Source organism: Mirounga angustirostris, unplaced genomic scaffold, assembly GCF_029215605.1.
Source record: "Mirounga angustirostris isolate CCGP_5_RB_7025 unplaced genomic scaffold, mMirAng1.0.hap1 SCAF_6, whole genome shotgun sequence".
NCBI classification, from domain to species: domain Eukaryota; kingdom Metazoa; phylum Chordata; class Mammalia; order Carnivora; family Phocidae; genus Mirounga; species Mirounga angustirostris.
The window spans coordinates 114,583,700-114,605,014 of record NW_026991714.1 but is presented as its reverse complement, the minus strand read 5'-3'; the positions used below and the strand labels follow the sequence as shown (position 1 = coordinate 114,605,014).

At 35.2% G+C, this 21,315-nt stretch overlaps 1 protein-coding gene across 6 annotated transcripts in view; it reads right to left on the bottom strand.

The window, feature by feature from the left end:
• Positions 1-1,907: 1,907 nt before the first annotated feature.
• MAPK8 (mitogen-activated protein kinase 8) overlaps positions 1,908-21,315 on the bottom strand; it is a 112,919-nt gene continuing 93,511 nt past the window's right edge. For 2 of the 6 annotated variants that reach the window (XM_045878272.3, XM_064594937.1), the window contains exons 6-12: positions 20,375-20,540; positions 16,660-16,731; positions 15,146-15,328; positions 14,694-14,818; positions 14,093-14,156; positions 10,632-10,709; positions 1,908-6,005 (exon numbers count right to left, since the gene is read on the bottom strand). In XM_045878272.3, the coding sequence (XP_045734228.1) occupies positions 5,860-6,005; positions 10,632-10,709; positions 14,093-14,156; positions 14,694-14,818; positions 15,146-15,328; positions 16,660-16,731; positions 20,375-20,540 (834 nt within the window). In that variant the 3' untranslated portion in view covers positions 1,908-5,859. Of the gene's footprint in view, positions 6,011-10,631; positions 10,710-11,228; positions 11,510-14,092; positions 14,157-14,693; positions 14,819-15,145; positions 15,388-16,659; positions 16,732-17,095; positions 17,168-20,374; positions 20,541-21,315 lie in introns of those variants that run through there. The other 4 variants (XM_045878273.3, XM_045878274.3, XM_064594938.1 and 1 more) reach the window with 4 other exon arrangements.

The window sequence follows — 21,315 nt, the reverse complement described above, 5'->3', positions numbered from 1 at the left end:
GACCTCCAGTCTAACCAGCTTGCTCCCACAATCCGTGTGCCTCCTAAAACAAGGGTCACATTACTCTTTCTCACAAACTACAAGTTCCTGCTGCCTTTAAAAGGAAGACAATTTCTCCAAATGTTTCAATTCTGATCCCCAACTTCTCAGACTTCCCTCTCATTGTATTCTCTTCATATACTCACATTCATGCCAGGCCATTCCACCTTCCTTGCCCATGCACACACTTTTAAACCTCCTTGCTTTCCCCTTAACCTGGGAATACCCTTCCTTACACCAAGGCTCAAAAAATGCCTCCCCTGCAAAACCCTCATTTCCTCTGATCAATCCCTCCCTGTGTTCCTTCAGCATGGTTCCTGTTCCTCTACACAACATTATTCAATCAGGCTGACCAGACTGTCATCCATTTTTGTATCTTTCCTTACCCCCACCTTCCAACACAGGATCTTAGGCATATAAGCATTCATCAACTGACGAAATTAAATGTTAGAATTCTAACATTAACAAAGCATATTTGAAGTATTTTAGTTTCAAACAAAGTCCAAAGGCATTTGGTACGTTAACTGTAAAGCTAAAAAAAATGTTAAACCACAAAATCAGTACAAATCAATTTTTATTTACATGAAGTCAATGGACCTTTGAAGGAACAATACTAAAATAAATAGAGTACCTAGACTAACAAGGATAACTACTCCCATCTTACTTAGCATCACTGAGGTATTACAACTGGATGAATACTGACTCAACACTTTGATGTCTGCTTTTGTCACCCAGTCTCTCCTTGGGAGGCCTCTCCAATGACTGTGATAAAACAGAGTGAGTGCATGCACCAGGTTGGCAACCACATCGGCTGATGGAGCAGCACTGATCACGTAAAGACCTACCTATCCCCTGTCCCGTCCTTTCCTCAAAGCAGGGAAGTTTGAGTGCAGGTGAGGGTGGGGACAGCATGGATAAGATGGTTTTCTGGAGCAAGAGTTGAGCAAGATAGAGGAGTGTCGTCATACAGAGACATCCTGGCCAGCACAGGCAAAGAGAATATAAATATGGCGAAGGTGAAAATACACTCAAAGCTGAAATCCCCAGTTTATTCTTAAATAGATCCTCTTTGAACTTATTTTTACCAAGTGGCCATGATGGCTGCTCTCCCACATGGTTACCAAGGACTAGGTTAAAGGCACTGAAGAAAATTCCTTTTAGATAAAGTTTCTCCAGAGATTTTAAACACAAGAAAAACAAGACTAGACAAACCAGAAACCCAGGGTGATATTTTAGGCTCTTCACATTCTGTATAAATCCAAATCTAAGAAACCTGCCCTAATACTACTACCCCTTTAATCCCAATCCACAGGAATCTTAAGATTACCCAGAAAAACTTTTTACCACAAATTTACATTTTGTTTTCAATGAAAAAACTCTTAATTTCATATTTTTCATACCACTTTTTTCTTTTTTATTTAAAATATTATAACCAATTAACATACTAGGTAACAATGTTTACATTCCAGTGGTGCATGTTTAATGACTAGGGCATGAATGATTAAAAACCACAATAATTATCTCAGCATTCCCTACAAAGTGCCCCATTTTGTTTTGTCTAGAGGAGAGGAGAGAAGAGGGAATGGAACACAGGGAAGGAACAGGAATGAAGAAGGAATGGTATCATAGAGGGAGAGAAACAAATGTCAATTATCATATGCAGGTTTCCAGGTTTTAAAACCCGTTGAACAGGATAAACTGTAATGAGAAAATAGATGTCACAGTCCAGGTAGACAGCTAGTTCAGTTTAACTTCATCATTCAGCTAAAAGATTAAGAGCTTCTCAAAAATATACCAAATATCGGGCCTACAAAAGTAATTTATTTCTTCGTAAAATTTACTAAGATTTATTCCTTTTGTAAAATGTAAAGAATGGACTGATACCACGAGCAGGTTTCTACTTATAAAAACAGACAGTAATAATGTCCAACGAACACATCTAACACAATTTTCCAAGATATACAGTGAAAGATTTTCCATGTGAGTCTCTCTTACTGATGCAAGGTATATATTTTACACACTTACTGGTATTGTGTCAACATTGGCTATAAAGTATTTAACACACATTTATAATTCACACTCAGTAAAGAGCTTACAATAAGGGCAATAGCTTACTTGGGAAAGCATAGAAAATTAGTGTGAGGTAGTTCAATAAAAACCTAGTTTAATTTGTAAATTATTGTGAGAATAGAACATTGTGCAAAACTAATCCACAGGTAATATTTCTCAGAAGTTTCAGGAACGAAGAGAATCTAAACTAGAAATGGCCAGAAATTGTTACTCTTACGAGACTCTCCTTAAGAGCACTTGACTAAGAGCAGTTAGTTTGAAATTAATTAGGACGTTTGTTTTCCTTGTGAGTTTTCTAATCGTACCCCAAACTATACATTTCTGCTTCAATGCCCTTTACCTCTTCATCTTTCTTGCTATTAAGGAAAAATTAGTTTCCTCTGATTCAGGAAAAACCTAAGAGAGATCATAGAAACACAATGTACACTAACATGTAAAGGATACGGAGGCAACATTTAAGAGGGCTGCTAATGACAGAACAGTGAGTGGTGTTTGCTTTTTCTACTGAGAAGAGTTTACTGGGGTTATGGGGCTTCATGCATTCACTCTACAGCTAATGTGTGACTAATGAATAACACTCACAAACTACAACAGTATTTTTGAAAACAGACTATGTCTTTACCTCAAAATGTTGTGCAGGCTTGTGCCTAGGCAACACTGAGTAGTTATGTCTTCATATGTATAGCACATACTGGCCGACAGTGTAAACCAAGTCTTATCTGTAACCCCAAAACAGTTTCACTTGCCCGCTTCTGATCTCACTATCAGACACTGATGTCCTCTTTATCTTCTTAGACAAAACAGCAGGATTAACATGGAAGAGAATAATGAAAGGGCTTACAGTAAAGTTTGCTGCTTTGCATACCATCAAGCTTCTCTGTACTATAAAGGGGGCTGTGTGGGTAGCCTCCTCATTTAAGAGGCTGGCATTTCTCTTAGGAAGTCTCGTGTGAAGCACTGTGCCTTGAACCAACCTGGAAGAGTGCATACCAGGAACAATCAGCAGCCAACGGCGTGTGACAAAACGAGAACTGTTCAGCAAACAGTATGAAAGAGTTGAGATGCTCTATTTATGTATATTCTAAATAAGCAATCCCAACAACACAATTATTTTACAAATGGTCAGTATACATTAGAGAGTAACAGAGTAGTAACCAGGAAGAACTATGTAGAAAGAATTAGTGTCTCTTTCCTATAAAGCTGAATAATGAAATGATAGAAAGTTGAATAATAAATCAAAATAATTTTCTGACAGTAAGACAATGGGTATATTAAATATATAATGTTGAAAAACCAAAGTTATAAGAGAAGCAAGGTGGCTTTACATAAGTACTGCTTGACAGAAATCTTATTTGTAATTTCTCTTAAAAAAAAACAACACACAATGTTTAAGATGTTTTAAAGGTTCAAAAAGCTTGTAAAATCAAAAGAACCAGTACATCTTTAGCTTAACAGATTTAAGAGACGAGGGAAAGCTGTATTTAGATACTGCATTTTAAAAACCCAGGGCACACAACAATTAACAGCCTTTGTTTTCAGGACAGAATTTGTTCAGTATTTTAGTCTATGCTAACTAATAAGAGTTGCTTTTCTCTGCATCAACTGAAGCATGCTGGTTGGCAAGGGGGAGCTGGCATTTAACAAATGATACAGTAAGAACACCTGGTTTTCCTTGCTTAAGCAAGATCTCTAATCAACAGAGATGGCTTACTAGAATCAAACAGAAAATATGGGAAACTTCTGAAAGCATGTCAGCTGTTAAAGTGCAACAGCGAAACAATCTATCCCAGGGAAAATAAAGCTGATTAACTGCCAAATATAAACTAAGAACACACTCATGCTCAAATTTCTGCTAAAATCGTAAATCCAATTCTGTTTCTGTAATTCAAGAGGTGTTATAATCTCAAAACTCTAATTTGCTTAATAAAATTAATGCACCATGTTGTATGAGTAGAAAAGGGATTGATAAAAAGGCTGACAACTTCAAGAGGCTAGAAATCACGACTTGAAACCGTCAAAAACAAACTTGTTATTTCAAAGCATAGAAAAAGGCTAATGTATTTTAATCCTAAATATTGCACATTAACAATAACCTAAAATACCTAACTCAAAAGGAATTTTGCACTAAATATACGAATAACATGCCAAGCGAACTATCAGACACTGCATATTGAGATGCACCAGTTCTTGGTCCTGTTGGTCATGAATTCCCATGGGCTTTCTGCCTAGAACCTTGTCACTTACTTAAGTATGCATTTCCTAGTTCATTACATGAAATCCCTCTTGTTCCAAAAATAACAAAAGGTGCCTGGGGGCAATACAGAGAATGTATTTCAGAGATAATGAGACTTCAATGACATTTACTTAAGAATAATTCAGTTATGGAGAAAGAATCCTGCAGGTATAAAATGTAAACAGTTAACATACACTTGTCAGGAGCAGCACCATTCTTACACTAGTCAACATCCACATTGCATGTTTTATTGAAAATCAGGTATAAAAAAACAAAGACTCAGACTAAATCACCACCACTTATGCCTGCTCTGCTCAATGTGAAGAAACAGTCCTTAGAAAATGATATCCTATATATGGCTGTGTGCTACTATTTTCAGATGAACGGTATATTGCTCATTTGATACATCACCTACAGAAACTGAAGTAGGCTTTGGAACCTCCCAACAGCTAGTATAAATATGATTATGCTACAGGTAGAATCAAATGGCCAGAAACACCTTGAGAACTGGTGCTCAACTGACTGATACTATGATAGGAAACCAGAAAGGTCCAAGGGCCTGAGGCTGCAGGAAAGGGAAAGACCAGACTCTAGACCACTGCTGGGACCTACAGCCTGAGTAGATTAACTCAGTGTATAGAAAAACAGGCTCATAGCTAGTAGAAGTGAACCATCTGTTTATTTGCATTGAAATGTATTATTCATGAAGTATCCTCTTGACTTTATGTGATCATAAGCTTTGAGCATGCCACAAATTTGCAGAAAATACCATAATCTTTTTACTTAACTTTTGTTGTGTGGGGTGGGGGAATAGGAGGGCGGTAGTAGACGCCCAGCATCTTCAAAGACATGCTCTGAGTTATTCTGCCATTTAGATGATGGGGCTTTTCCCAAAAAACAATGTAAGATACCTACCAATTGTTGTAATTAAATTAGGATTGGCAAGTAGCAAATATTGGAGGTTTTTTAACACGTTCATCATTTACAGTAGTTATTCCTGAATACAACTGGCTACAGGTTATTTTCCCTCACTCCTCTGGGGTTATTTCATTGATAAGCACATAACCCTGAAGGATAACATCATGAACAAAACATTTGAAATAAAGTTCTAATAAAAAAACTATAAAAATCTTAAATAATTCATGATATAGGCAAGTCACCACATAATAGTTGCTTTGATAAACAAAATCTTACAAATTCAGTAAAAAAAAAAAATCAGCAGCATAAGATAAAGCAAATATGCAAAAATTTTAAACCATGATAAAATAATTAGGTTTACATTATACAGTTAATTACAGCGAAAATACAATACAGTTTTGTTGCTGTTTTAAAACACAACTTAAGTTTTAAATTACATCACTTGAAATTAAAAAAAATAAACTACTTTACTACAAAATGAATTCTACATTTTTGAAAATCACTCAAAAATAAGACCACTGAATTGTTTTCAAAGTAGTTCTATCAATGACTCAATGACTCCCCACCCCCCCCACCCCTCCACCCCGAGGCCCAAGTAGTCATCTACAGCAGCCCAGAGGTCCGGCTGATGCTTCTAGACTGCTGTCTGTGTCTGAGGCCAAAGTCGGATCTGTTGACATTGAAGACACATCATTGACAGACGATGATGACGATGGATGCTGAGAGCCATTGATCACTGCTGCACCTGTGCTATGAGAAACAAAACAGCAAATCAGTTGCAGACAGAGTTGCACACCGAGCTACCTACACTGTACTGGCTACCTCTAGTGGTCAGTAATCTTCTTCCTCTTGGCTTTGAAAAGGCTCATTAGGTTGTGCGTGAATAATACTGATAATACATGGAAGACTGTCTGTACTGCAGTTTGTTGGAGAGAGGATCTCAAAGACATATATGACCCACAAAGTTAAAAACTACTGCCCGCCCTACTAAAAATGACTTATCTTCTCACTGTAAACTCCAAACAGTATTCTGGTACATCTTTTTTTTTTTTTTTTTTTTAAGATTTTATTCATTTATTTGAGAGAGAGAGGAAGAGAGCACATGAGTGGGAGGAGGGGCAGAGGGAGAGGGACAAGCAGACTCCCCGCTGAGCGGGGAGCCCAACTTGGGGCTCCATCCCAGTACCCTGAGGTCAAAACCTGAGCTGAAGTCAAAGTCAAGACATGTATCCTACTGAGCCAAACAGGTGCCCCCTGGTCATCTTGTTCTAAAGCAAAAGCCAAGACAAAGGCTAAAATCATTTTAAAAGAAAGGGCCTTAGAGTTCAACTGTCCCAGTTTGTCTGAGGTTACATGACTTGCCAGGGTCACTAAAATGCCCTAGTCTTGTTGTTTTTACTCTAATAAATACTTGATAAAAGCAAATATGATTTACTAACAGATCAAGTAGGGGAAGACTGGGGTGCCTGGGTGGCTCAGTTGGTTAAGCGTCTGCCTTCGGCTCAGGTCATGATCCCGGGGTCCTGGGATCGAGTCCCTCGTCAGGCTCCCAGCTCAGCGGGGAGGCTGCTTCTCCCTCTCCCTATGTACTCTCACTCTTTCTCTCCCTCAAGTAAATAAATAAAATATTTTTTTTTAAAAAGTAGGGGAAGACTGTTTCCTTTAGTGAAAGTATAGCTAAGAAGCATTTCCTGGATTAAAAAAAAAACACAGGAATATATAACCAATAGAGAAATCCTTTCAAGGGAGTTAGGTTAGGAAATGGGAGGGAATCTCATGGCGGGTGGGAAATATGTTAAAGGTGATTCATGTTCTAGGTAAGTACTTTTTTATGGTATTTCTGAACTATGTGATCACTAAATAAGGGTCATTCCAAATTTGCGTTTATTAAATAATTCAAGTTATACAATAGTTCTTAACACATTTATGGAATAAAAGCAATGGTTTCCAAATTGAGCAGTAAGAATTTTTAGCGCTGAATTTTAGGCACTCAAGGATGCTAAAAACAAAGCCAGTTGATGGACTTTGAGAAACAAACTGAGGGTTTTAGAGGGGAAGGGGTGGGGGGGGGGGTTAGCCTGGTGATGGGTATTAAGAAGGGCATGTATTGCATGGAGCACTGGGTGTTATATGCAAACAATGAATCATGGACCACTACATCAAAAACTAATGATGTACTGTATGGTGACCAACAATAAAAAAACAAACAATCAAAGCCAGTTGAAAACCACTGCTCCAGAACCCAGCATCTCAGTGTTTGAAATTATCCTACTATTCTGTCTAATGATGGACAATAAACACTTTGGAATACAAAAGGTCCTCTGAGAGCTTGTCTTCAAATGCAACAAGGAAATAGCCAGGGGCATGGGAATAGGCAAATCTTTAGGATGCTGGGGAGGGGGCTGGGAGACAGAAAAGAATGGAACCATTAGGGACAGAGCAGTTGACACAAGGTAAAATGAATAAAAAAAGCAGACTGAGTACACTTCAGGCCTGACCCTCTACTTCAAATTCCATCCCTAGGACTAGAGAATGTGCCTGTTCTGACTGAAGAGTACACAATACCACGGCTAGCTTCGAAGACTGGTACTGAAATATTCATATCATAAAAGGGTTCCACCAAATATACATTTTCATGCCTCTATTTTTTAACCAACTGAGCCACCCAGGCGCCCCATGCCTCTATTTTTTAATCCAAATTTCATTTTGTCCAAACTTCTTAATCTGATAAAAATTAATTTTTTTTTAAAGATTTTATTTATTTATTTGAGAGAGAGAATGAGAGAGAGCGAGTACATGAGAGGGGGGAGGGTCAGAGGGAGAAGCAGACTCCCTGCTGAGCAGGGAGCCCAATGCGGGACTCGATCCAGGGACTCCAGGATCATGACCTGAGCCGAAGGCAGTCACTTAACCAACTGAGCCACCCAGGTGCCCCTAAAAATTAACTTTTATGTACTTTATTTTTTTAATTATTTTTAGGGTAATCTCTATCCCCAACGTGGGGCTTAAATTTACAACCCTGAGATGAAAAGTTGCATGCTCTACTGGACTGAGCCAGCTAGGTGCCCCCAAAACTAACTTTTAAATGCATTAAACATTAAAGAGTTAAATTTTTAATCTGAAAATCAAATAGCTACAAAAAGTACTTGTTTTTTTCCTGAGCTTTAAAGCAATCTAGGAAATTCTCAAATATCTGAATGGCAGTAATAGGAAAAATGGTTAATTTTGGGTAGCTGGGTCATTTCCCTCTTAAGTGAGTGTCTATACCCTCAAAGGCATGCAAACTCACTGTAATATTAGCCAAACCAAAATAAAGATAGGAAAGTGGGAAAAATAATATATTTAATTTTTTTTTTATTATCTTTTAAAGATTTATTTATTTGACAGAGAGAGAGACGGCGAGAGAGGAACACAAGTAGGGGGAGTGGGAGAGGGAGAAGCATGCTTCCTGCTGAGCAGGGAGCCCGATGTGGGCAGGACCCTGGGATCCTGAACTGAGCCAAAGGCAGAGGCTTAATGACTGAGACACCCAGGCACCCCTCATTTTTAAAAATCAAGTTGAAAGGGTATCGTGATTATCTGATATTCTAATTTGTCAAAGACTTCCTTCTGTTTTTGCATATAATCAAGAACTGAATACTTTTATAACAGGTTGATTCACTAACACTTTTCTCTGCAGGCTATAACTGAGAATCCAGAAAATGTCTAGAAACCTAGAAACCTACAGTCCTGTCCTTTCCACTTATTTTATAACCACAGTCAAGTGTTCTTTAAGATCCAATTTCTTTAAATTAAGAACAGATACAACTGTTCTATCTCATGAAATTAAATTTACTCAAACATTCAACACTTAAGATGTACCATTCATTAGGATATAGCATTCTGAAGTATAAGTCTCCCAAATAACAGACTTTTCAAATCCCACTCGAACTTCCAACATGAGTAATTTACTTATGCTACTACTGTACATCAATACAAAGCCAATTAAGTCCGCTATTAAAGCATTTACAAAATATAGCTTTTGTTACAACTAAACTGTAGGTAAAAGCTGTTAAAATTCATATTTTCAATAGAATCTATAATTTGGAAAACTCACTCCTGATCAAGGATTTAAAAAAATAAAAAAATATAAAAACTAACAAATATATTTGTTCATATTTTCAATAGAATCTATATTATAATTTGGAAAACTCATTCCTGATCAAGGATTTAAAAAAATAAAAAAATATAAAAACTAACAAATATAACCAAAACTGTTACAGAAAGCCACAGAAATTATTTAAACAAATGTTTAGAGTACAACAAAATGCGCATTTGAAACTATAGTTAAAAATCTTACCCATAGGATATCCTTTTTTTTTTTCTTAAGATGTAGAAGAGTTTTAGAGGGATGATTAAAATGACATTGTTTTACTCAAATTCAAGACCTGTCGAACACTACTTGGCCTTCAAGGTTCAATTCAAATTTCATCTCTTTCCTAAAGCTGCCCTAACGCCTGTAGCCAAAAGTCTCTGCTGCCAGCCAAAGGCCATATGGGATGCTGGAAAAACCATGCCATCTGAAGTTACTGGTAAACATGGCTTCTTCAAGTAGTAGCTTTTCTACATTTTTGTAATTTTATGTTCATTTACTTTTTCTGAACTTTAGTTTCCTCATCTGTAAAATGTGAATAATCGCTTCCATGAGGTCTTAGGCAAGGCTTAAATGAAATAAAGTACATAAAACCACCAGTGCCTGTCATGTAGTACGTACTTAATATATACAAGTTACCTGCCATTTAACTTTTCCCCCAATGCTTTATGCTTTATTAAGGGCTAAAATTAAATATAAGCTAGCTTATGATAAAAGAAAATGCTTAACTCCTGCAAACCAGTTTTCTTCCTAGATATGGAATGATTTCTAATGGCAGTTTTAATGTTACTGCCTTAGTTTAGCAAATTTAAAAATACTAAAATGAGAAAGATGGTAACTTAGTATCACATGTACCAAATTTTTCAATGAAGCCTTAGTTCATCCAAAGTAAAGACTGTCAAAATCTTGGTAAGTATACTGACCTGTGAAAAAATTCTTCTTTAAAGAGAACAATGCCAACAGAAAAAGGTTTTAAATTTCTCTTCTTCAGTGGAATGTCAGTTTTATAGAAAAAGATGTACATTTTATGAAGTCAGTTACCGATATATTAGTATGACGTATTGGTACAAGAGTGTACCAGTGCTTTCAAATTTAACTACCCAAGTTGTATTCCCTATACTTCTTAAACTTTGAACAAGAACCGTGGTAAATATGGGGAAAACTGCAGGATTCATGCAACTGAAGATTACCACAGAAGAAGTAAACTGTAACCTTAACCAAGCTTATATTGTAACCAACCTAAAGGAGAGGGCTGCCCCCTTATAACTCCATTCTTGGTTCTCTCCTCCAAGTCCATAACTTCTTTGTATATCAACTCTGAAAAAGAAGTGAACAAAAACAAACTTTTCAAAAGTCTGAGAGCCAATCTCACAGATATCTACGTTTTAAGTAAAACATTTTTATACACATTAACTATTTCTAATAGTGTCCTTTCAATGGCAAAGAGTCCCTTAAGTATCAGTCTGAGATTCAAAGGTGTTAGTAACAATTCCCTGATCTTGAACTATGAACTATACTAAAAGAAAAAAATCTCTGCTATAACTAATGTTTCTAAAGTTGGATTAAGGACAGTGCTTGGGTTAGAAGCCTTATCTTTTTTACTCCACCAGCATTTTGTACTATACCGTATCATCCTACACATCATAGTACAAATGCTCAATTCTATCTCAGTGAGGGCTTGAATCACATTTGTCTTATTCACATCTATTTCCTGAGCTGTGGTATAGTACATCAGGTGCTTATCCAGATATCTGTTAAAAGATTTAAATGCAAGCATGTATGAAAGCTTCTTTAATCAGAATGGAATATAAATACATTTTTATTTTTTAAAAAAGCAGGTAGCTACCCTTAAAATCCTTATGATTTGAAGCATGACATCCTATCACAGTCAATATTTCTCCATGGAAATCTTTTTTTTACTGTACAGTAGGTGGACTGTTGTGAGCACTGCTCCAACTGAAGAGAGAGCAGATGCTGTCCTGAGGCCATATGTGCCTCCTGCCCTGTGTTCTTCTATGTCAAGTGTGATGCACCTTGTGGGTCGGAATGTTTACTTCAGAAGAACCTTCTAGTGGATGTTACATCACCATTATTCATCTTCTTTGGGTCATGGAATCCTGTGAGAAGTGCATAAGAGCAATGAACCCTCTTCTAAGAAAAATGTACAAGCGGAAAATGTTCAAAGAATTTCAAGGTATCTAATTCCTTAAATTAAGCTGATAAGGAATCTCTGATTATAAGGTAAAGTAAGTGGATATGTCAGAATGAAAAGGAGCTAAAGGCAGCTAAGTTTGCTTGCTATGGTAATCTTTTGGTCTTAGAAGGAGGAAAAATAGGAAGTCTGGATAGAGGAAAGAATGGAAGATGCTTTTCTTGAAAGCAACAAAAAGGAATGATAAGTATTTCAAATAGGATTTTTTTTAAAAAAGAGAAAACAACACCCATTTGTGAAGAGGTATTAGGGCATAGGAACCAAAGCTAATTAGGAGTACTAATTAGGGAAAGCAACCTGTAAGCTAATGGTTCTGGCAATGGATTTTTCTTTCTATTATAATGCTAAAACTCTTAAGTAGATCTTAAAAAAAGGCAGTTTGTGGGTAAATGAGCTGCACTTGGACTAGGAGAAAAAGATACAGAATAAAGGTAAACATGTTTAGAGTAATCCAAAATCACAGATACATCTTTATACACAAACAAAAATACAGCTGACTCTTGAACAACACAGGTTTGAAATGGATGGGTCCACTTATATGTGGATTTTTTCAACAAATATACGTACAGTACTGCAAATGTATTTTGTCTTATGATTTTCTTAGTAACATTTTTTTTTCTAGCTTACTTTAAGAATACAGTATATAATACATATAATATATAAAATATGTGTTCATCAACTATGTTATTAGTAAAGGTTCCAGAAAGCAGCAGGTTATAAGCAGTTGTTTTGGGGTAGTCCAAAGCTCTATGTGAATTTTTGACTGTGTGTGAGTCAGTATCCCAACCCCTGCATTGATGGAAGGGTCAACTATATTATGTTTCACTAATTTTAAGATGCACTTTTTCGGGCGCCTGGGTGGCTCAGTTGGTTAAGCGACTGCCTTCGGCTCAGGTCATGATCCCAGGGTCCTGGGATCGAGTCCCACATCGGGCTCCTGGCGCAGCGGGGAGCCTGCTTCTCCCTCTGACCCTCTCCTCTCTCATGCTGTTTCTCTCTCGCTCGCTCTCTAATAAATAAATAAAATCTTAAAAAAAAAAAAAAAAAATAAGATGCACTTTTTCCAGTTTAATATCTATGAAATGGAGTTGCATCTTATAATCAATGATGCAGTGCAAGTGGCAGTGTTTTCTCTTAGTGGTATAATTATGTGTGTTTTACAATTGGTGGCCTATTAAGATTACAAGAAACACATAAATGTCTATTGTAAATGTAATGATATATAAAAATATCAGGTAAGATATTTTAATACAAACTTTGGTCCACAATTACATCCTTGTACATTACTTATTACATATACAGATGTACTAGGTTCTACTCAATTCTATCATTCTGGTGGGCTCTACAGAGTCTAACTATATGTTTCCCAAAAGTTAACTCAGAGAAAACTAATCTTGGTTATTCCTAAGAAAAAAGAATCAAATTCATTCTTCCCAAATAGATTCATAGATGGATCACTTGTTCAGGTTTATACCTCCCCACTACCTTTAGCCTTTCCAACTATTTAGGTACTTAAGCTCTTAATAACATGTCTTTTGTCTCCATTTTAAGATCAGGTAAAGAAGGGACCAAGTGACTTGCCCAAAGTCACGTAGCTAAAAGTGGTCAAACTACTAAATGACAACAAATCAAATGGAAGTAAACAGGATCTAAAAATTGTCTGGCCCCAATGATCCAGTGACTCTTTTAAAGAAAGAAATATTTTAACATTTCTATGACAGTCAGTGCATTATTAATGTTTACCCACATTCACAAAGTAGAACTACTATATTAGATTCACAAAGATTAAAAATTAACTCACTCTGTTGGTGAGGGTGGGGGTAAAACAGACATTCCTACACAATGCTGACAGAAGTATAAACTGCTAAAATTTCTTTGGAGCGTAATTTGGAAATACTTGAAAAATATCCTTTGGCCCAGCAAATCTCCTTGTAGGATTTTTCTTACAGGCATGTTATCACATGTGCACAAGCAGACTACAGAGTTGTTTGTAACAACAACCTGGACACAACTTAAAGCTCTTCAAGAGGGAGTTGGATACAGAAATTGCGACACAGCCATCAACAGAACACTAATCAGCTATTAAACCAAATAAGCCAGATACATGGAACAAGACAGAATAATCTCAAAGATAAATGATTATATCAACAAATCAAGTGTGCACAGTATACCACCATTTGTGATTAACACAGAATGGGAGAGGAAATAAGGGAGACACCAAACACAAGTTTGTGCATCTGTACACTATGGAAGAACATAAAAATTCCAGAAAGCATCAATGTGTCGGGGTGGGAAACCTGAGAGATTCAGATTAAGTCACCGACAGAAGGAGACTGACTTTCTACTTCTGTAAAAATGTTAATAGTCTTTTTACCAAATATCAGTTATGAATAATAGAAAATATTTTTAATTTCCTTCACATGAATAAATCAACATAAAGATCCATAAGCTCTTCCAGTTTCATCTCTAAGAATCTGGTGAATGTTACCTTTCCATTCTTCTATTGTATGTTCCCTTTCATCTAACTGCTTGTCAGGTATCTTTGGTGGTGGCTGAAAAACACAAGGCAACAATAATTGAGTCAGTTTATTGGGAGTATATAAATTCTTTATAATTATTTGAATTATTAGCCAGGCAGAGACTTTCAAAAATACATCATTAGACCAACACTGACCAATCACCAACAGCCTTCTTATGTAGAGACTAGTTTTGGATGACATTTTCACAACAGGAAAAAAAATGTTTAACTCTCTTTTTTTCTTCTAGTTTTTGAAATTGTCACATTTACATCACAGAATTGTGCTATGCTTTGGACACAACAGTTTGTTTTGTAACTAGTCAGAATGTTTTCCCAAAGTGCTCAACATTCTAGCGCATCATGTACCAAGGCAAAAAGGCAAGAAATAGTGGGATGTAACTTTATTTTGTGTGGAGGGTGCTTGGATATGCTCATTAACTTAAGATACTATTCATGCAAAAACAGAAAAACACTATAATCATTTATGTATATTTTTATTTAAAATTAAAAAGTTTCCTCCAAACCTAACTTTAATTCAATATATTCTTCAAACATTAAGAAAAGAACTTACAGCTTCTGCTTCAGAAGGATCATACCAAACATTGATATACGGGTGCTGGAGAGCTTCATCTACAGAGATCCTTTTAGATGCATCAATTACCAGCATTTTGGATAACAAATCCCTTGCCTGACTGGCTGTAAAAAAAAAATGATGTTAATGTACATGTATTTCATAAAAGTTTTTAAAGTATCATAAATTTTAGAAACTTGAAACTGTCATTTATCAAAAAGTAAATGTTTTAAAAAGAATAGATTTTACTATAAAATCAGGTCATACATATGATTAAAAAAACAGAACTACAAAAAAATAAAAATAAAATAACAAAAATTTATAAATTCCCTTTTTTCCCCCACCCCGAGAGAACACTGGGTTATATCCCTTAAGAACATAAACACACACACACACACACACACACACACACACCCCAAATGGGACTAAATATACATATTTATAAAAAGTACCTTTAAGTTTGTTGTGTTCCGAGTCAGCTGGGAAAAGTACATCGGGGAAGAGTTTCTCAAAGCTATATCCAGCATATTTAGGTCTGTTTTCAACATAAGTCCTTACTGTTGGCTGTAGTTTCTTCATGAATTCAGGGCATGGTGTTCCAAGCTGTTCAATAACTTTATTCCACTGATCAATATCTAATATCAAGTAGCTAAGAAAAATACTCTGTATCTAATGTTCAACACATTAGCCATATCTATATTAAAATAACAAGAAAACAGCAATTTAAAAAATTCTAAGAAAAGAATGTGGCAGTTATAAATCTTCTGTCTTATAGCCACCTTGTAAAAGGCAATGACTGTAGATAGAAAGTATCAATAAATAAGCTTTGTTAACCTTATTGTGTGTGTGTGTCTACTAATACTGATTTTACCATTAAAACAGAAGCTTAAACCCACAAATTCTAAATACAAATGATAAGTGACTCAAGGAATAATGACAATTACTACCTACAGGGACTCTAAATTTAAACTGTACATAATTCTAGAATACAAAATCTGTCTTTTGTTCCAGCTTATCAGAAAATGTGAATGCATTTCCTGGAGGATAAGAAATATTTCTTATTATCTGTCCTATATTTTTTTGTTTTCTGCACTAACAGAAAATAACCAGTAGCAATAAAAATGATGGCTTTAACAAAAGTGGCATTTTCTTTTGCCATTCTTTGTTTAGCTTATGTTAATTAAAATGTTTTTAAAGCTCTGAAACCTAAGAAAATGAGTCTGCATTTTGGTAAGCTGTGAGGTTAAGATTCCCTGGTCTTTTTCATCCTAGTTTTTATACTCCAAGTCCTCCCTGCAGACTAACTCAAACTTTACTATAACCCAGTGAGTATGGTTTTTCCCATTCCTCCTCCTATAACAATTCTAAGTGTTACTAACTGATAAACACATAACAGATCACTGTTAATATAAATACTGAAACTAGTCAGATGAACAAAAAGAATGAATCCAAATCTACTCACAATATAAAACTATTACTGCTAAAATTCTCAGATGGAAAAATCAGTATGTTATGTTGAGCAATGAGACAACAACCAAAAGACACAAAACACACAGAACATTAACAAAAGAGGAGGTGGTTGGGGGAACAAAACAAAAGGATGAACAGAAGCAACAGACAATTCTAAAATTCATATTAAGTCCTAAGTACTTCTAGACTTACTCAAGTGTATAATTATTAGAAATTTTAATGCAAGCCATGATTTTTGATTTAGGTTAAATAAATCAACTCAAAGCCAGCAAGTAATTGTGGATAATTAACTTGAGCAGTTGTCAGAATTAACATATAAAACAATAAATGAGGGAAAGGAAAGTCTATGTCAAATAGCAGGTGGTATTTTGAAAGAGTAATTTAACAATACTTCATTATTAGGGAGAGACAAAAATACATTACACCTGACCAAGCTGAAGTGCTACCATACATTTTGACCTTTAGAAACTACATTTTAGGCCAAAGATAAGGATACGATCTGTACCTGGGAACAAAACACCACCTTTGATCATTTCTCCCATGATGCACCCAACTGACCAAATGTCAACTGAAAACAAAATGCAATGACATTAACATAAAGATTTTGGTTAAAATAAAAAAAAAAAAATTTAAACATTAAAAAAAATCACATACACCATGTATACTTTAAAATTATAGAAAGCAGTATAAAATAAAAATGAATGACAGTGAATGTGCTCTAACTACCAGCAGAGACTGTATGTCCTACTGCCAGATGCAGCCTACAAGTATTTCAGCTTCTTGTCTCAACAATTTTTGAACTATAACAGCCACAAACTTTACATTTGTTTAAAGAAACCCATATATATGAATGTACCATATTTATTTTCATTAGAGAATATAAGGAAGTTCATCACCTAACTAATTTAACTGCTGCAGCAGCACAAGGATACAGTCCCTTCCTGGAAAGAGGATTTTGTGGCAAACCATTTCTCCCATAATGCACCCCACAGACCATAAATCCACTATATGTTTGCAGCACAAAAGAAGGAAAAGCAAAGCAAAAGGTCGTTAAAATCAAAGAAGCATAATATGACTGCATTATATAAAAACTGCAAAACATCACAAAAAGAAAAAAGTGATTTTAATTTTAGCTAATGGAATAATTTAAAACACAAAATATTTTTCAAAAGGCTTTGATTCACAAAAGCAAATGTGAAGTGTAGCCTTTTAACTACATATCTAATTTTAAAGTGAGAGCTATGCACAGAAATCACGTAATTGAAAAACCTATACATTTTGTCTCTAAAAATTGTTCATAAAATATGAAACAGAACCGAACACATCTTTTCAAATAAGGCTGAAAATGAACATGAGGCAGCAAAATTTAAATAATAAAATCTTGACACTATTTTGAGGTTCAACTGTGCATTATACTCTCTCTTTAAGTCAAATAAAAGAAAAAAGCATGAGCAGAAATAATCTAGTATATTAAAATATTTAACAGAAAGCATGTGTTTCTATGAGTCATTACAATTAAAAAGTTAATCAAAAGCTCTTCAGAAATTTTCAAACTGGATTTCAAACTGGATAAATTTATTTGAGAAGTCCTATGTTTATTCTGAATTGAGTTACTATTTTCTTGGCAATGTCACGATACATTTACCCTATTATCCCAAAAGGAACATGTGCATAGAAAATGAACAAATAATCAATGAAGAAAACTTCATAAAAGAAGTATATTTTATATGTTTTCCACCTAAGGTTTTTTAAACCCATAAAACCAAACTGCTTTCATTTAAGAAGTTAGTTTTAGTTGGATATAATATGAAAGCTCCCACAGATTTATCTACATGGAGTCTCCATGCTGACTTACTGACCCTCATCAACTTTTAATGGGAGCTCTCAATGCTGGAAAGAATCTGCTAGACAAAGAAAATGGCAATTTGGAAATCTCCACCTGGTTCACTAATACACCCTGAAATTTTATATCTTTGGTTTGAAAATTTGGTTAAAAAAAAAGGAGAGGAGGTAGCTAGATCCATTGTGGTGATCACTTCATAATGTATATATAAAGACTGAATTACTATGATGTACACTTGAAACATAATATTGTATGCCTACTATATACTTCAATTTAAAAAAAAAGGAGAGTAGGTGGTTGCAGTTTAATAGAAGAGGGGAAGAATAAGCAATTTAAAAAGAAAGCCTTAGAAACTTGCATATGTTTTTGAAGTTTCAAGGTCCTTTTTAAGAGCAAAAGAAGAAAGGGGAAGAAGTAAGTGTTAGGGAGAAGTGCCCATGCTGGTGGACTTATGAAATTAGAAGTCTGTACTTTCTAATGTACTCATAAAGAGACTGCCAGCTCATTACAGAATCTTTGTAACAAAGGTGGGAATAAATTTTGGAAATCCTGTAGAACTAAAGTTTCTCTAAAATTTCATATTAAAATTCATATGACTCTATATGATTCTACTTTCAAGAATAAAATTTTAGAGGAAAAGGTAATACTCATAAATCAGTTCAGAGAACAATTTTTTTCCAAGGTTTTCACTTTTGGAATAAATCTACCACAATAAATTTCCCTATAGATTTTAAAGAATAGCAAACTTTAAATATCCAGGACGTAATTTATGCAGGTGACCTTAAGAAAAACATATTTTTAAACAAATTTCAAAAGCTGCAAGCATGAGAAGATATTGCCTGAGTTAGTGAAGACCTTCTCAAAATATGGTGTGCCTGATTCAAACACAAAACTAGCTTTAAATGGTCTAACTGCTTAGTCTATTAGGCAGTTTAAATATATTCCATTATATTACAGTTCGTAAAAAGCTTTACGGTAGCTTGCAATAAAAGACAAAACAAAGTTGTTAAAACAAGTGGGAGTGGGATGTTACTGAAAGAAGGAAGTTCTAATGTTTAACCTTATTGTTATCATGATTAAGCATTATATTCGACTTTGTTTCCGGAGGCAAAAATGGGCAATAAAGTGATCTATACAATTCCTATCTAAGACAGGAAAGCATGTCAATTCTTTATGATAGTTTCTCTTGGTGCTAATTTCTGGTAGGAAGCTATCACTAAGATCACATTTATAGGACACTGAGTGACACAGTATCTGTGACAATTGATAGCTTTATAGCAAATGCAAAAGTAATCTTCATGATGGTCACTGGAAGTCTCATTTCTCAAGAGTCTAATACTAAATCCAACTCACTGAATTCTAAGGTATAAAACAATTTTAGAGAATAAGAAAAAACAGCATGTTAAAGAAAATAATCATAAATATTTAAAGTATTTGTTTTTAATTAATTCAGAAAAGTAAAGGAAATTAAGCTAAAATCCTCAGTTCAATGTTGTCTTTTATAAAAACGAATCTTGAAGATTAATAGAGTTTCTTGATTCAAAGTGAACTGCTGTTCCAGATTCCTTACTAAAAAAAAAAAAATCTCGGTCCTATTCTAGGGAGTATTTTCGATGAAATGACCACATTTTAAAAGTTACAGTTTAAGTCCATAATAATCCTGTGTAGATTTATTTATGTCCTAAATATCTGCAATTCAACAAAACTTAAGTTACATGTATGTACATATATATATATAACATTTTAAGACATACGTGAACTACATGCCTGATCATTGTCTTCAACCTTGATTCTAATGCTGAAATATTTAATTGAATATACCCACATACAATAATGCCATTTCTTTAAGGTGGGACACAAGGCTCTGATGAAACACTGTTTCTTCCAAAAGATCACCTTAATTATCCATCAGCTTTGCAGAATGGCCTCACTGTAGCTCTTAAAGTTTACACTAAGTGCTATAACTTTAGTTTCATACGTTTAGAAATAGGTTCAAATATCACTAATGCAAAGTAGGATTATTACTAAAGATAAACTGTTAGTCCACCATATACTTCCTTGAGCCCCTGTTAGAAATACTCATTTTCAAGTTATAGGCAAGCAAATGGCATTATGTTCTGTTTTAGGAGCCACTGCAACAAATCCTTTATCCAGCTGTAGTGTTGATAGTTATGTACTTATATTTAAATAAATAGGGGCCCCAAGTTTTTCCAAACATTTATGACAAAATTTATAGTTCCTTTCAAACTTGTGATAAACATTTCAGTGATACATTTAACTTCTATGCACTTCAGCTTAAAAATTTCACATAAGAAATCTGATAAACAAAAGCAAATAACAGTATTTCAAGTAAATAGTGTTTGCTGACCGTTTTCTTTGTAGCCCATCCCTAGGATGACCTCAGGTGCTCTGTAGTAGCGAGTCACTACGTAAGGTGTCATCATAAAACTAGTTCCTGCAGTCCTGGCCAGTCCAAAGTCAAGAATCTTCAAAGTGCAGTCTGATTTTACCACTATATTACTGGGCTTTAAGTCCTTCAAAATATTAAAAACAAAAAAATGACTGCTATGATATATATAAACATTTTACAGTTTACAAGTTATTAGATCACTTTTTAAAAAAAAAAGATTTATTTATTTGAGAGAGAGAGAGAGGAAGTGTGTGAGTGAGCAGGGGGTGGGGCAGAGGGAGAGAGAGAATCCCAAGCAGACTCTCTGCTGAGCAGGGAGCCTGAAATGGGGCTCCACCCCATGACCCTGAGATCATGAGCGGAGCTGAAATCAAGTCAGATGCTTAACCCACTGAGCCACCCAGGTGTCCCATTATTAGATTACTTATAAAACAATTCATGATAACTGTTGTAGTTTCTCTCATTATAATCAACATCACACTGCTCAGATTCATCGTAACAGGCAATGTTGAGAAATTAGCTTGATGGCATTCTTCACTTATGAATACCTACATACAGATTAGAGAAATTTGTAATGTTTTATTTTCTAGAAATTATGATTAGCTAGAAATTTTCAATCAAGTGCAATAAAAGCAGTTTGTAAGGCATTTCAAAGTTATTATAGTAAGAGAAAGAGAATCATAAGTTAGCATTTATGCTCACTTGTATACTAAATTACCAGATTTTCTAAAAATCTCATTTTAGGGCTGCCCAGGTGGCTCAGTTGGTTGAGTGTTCAACTCTGCATTTTGGCTCAGGTCGTGATCTCAGAGTCATGGGTTCGAGCCCTGCATCGGGTTCCACACTCAGCAGGGAGTCTTCTTGAGATTCTCCCTCTCCCTCTGCTCCTCCCCTCCCCA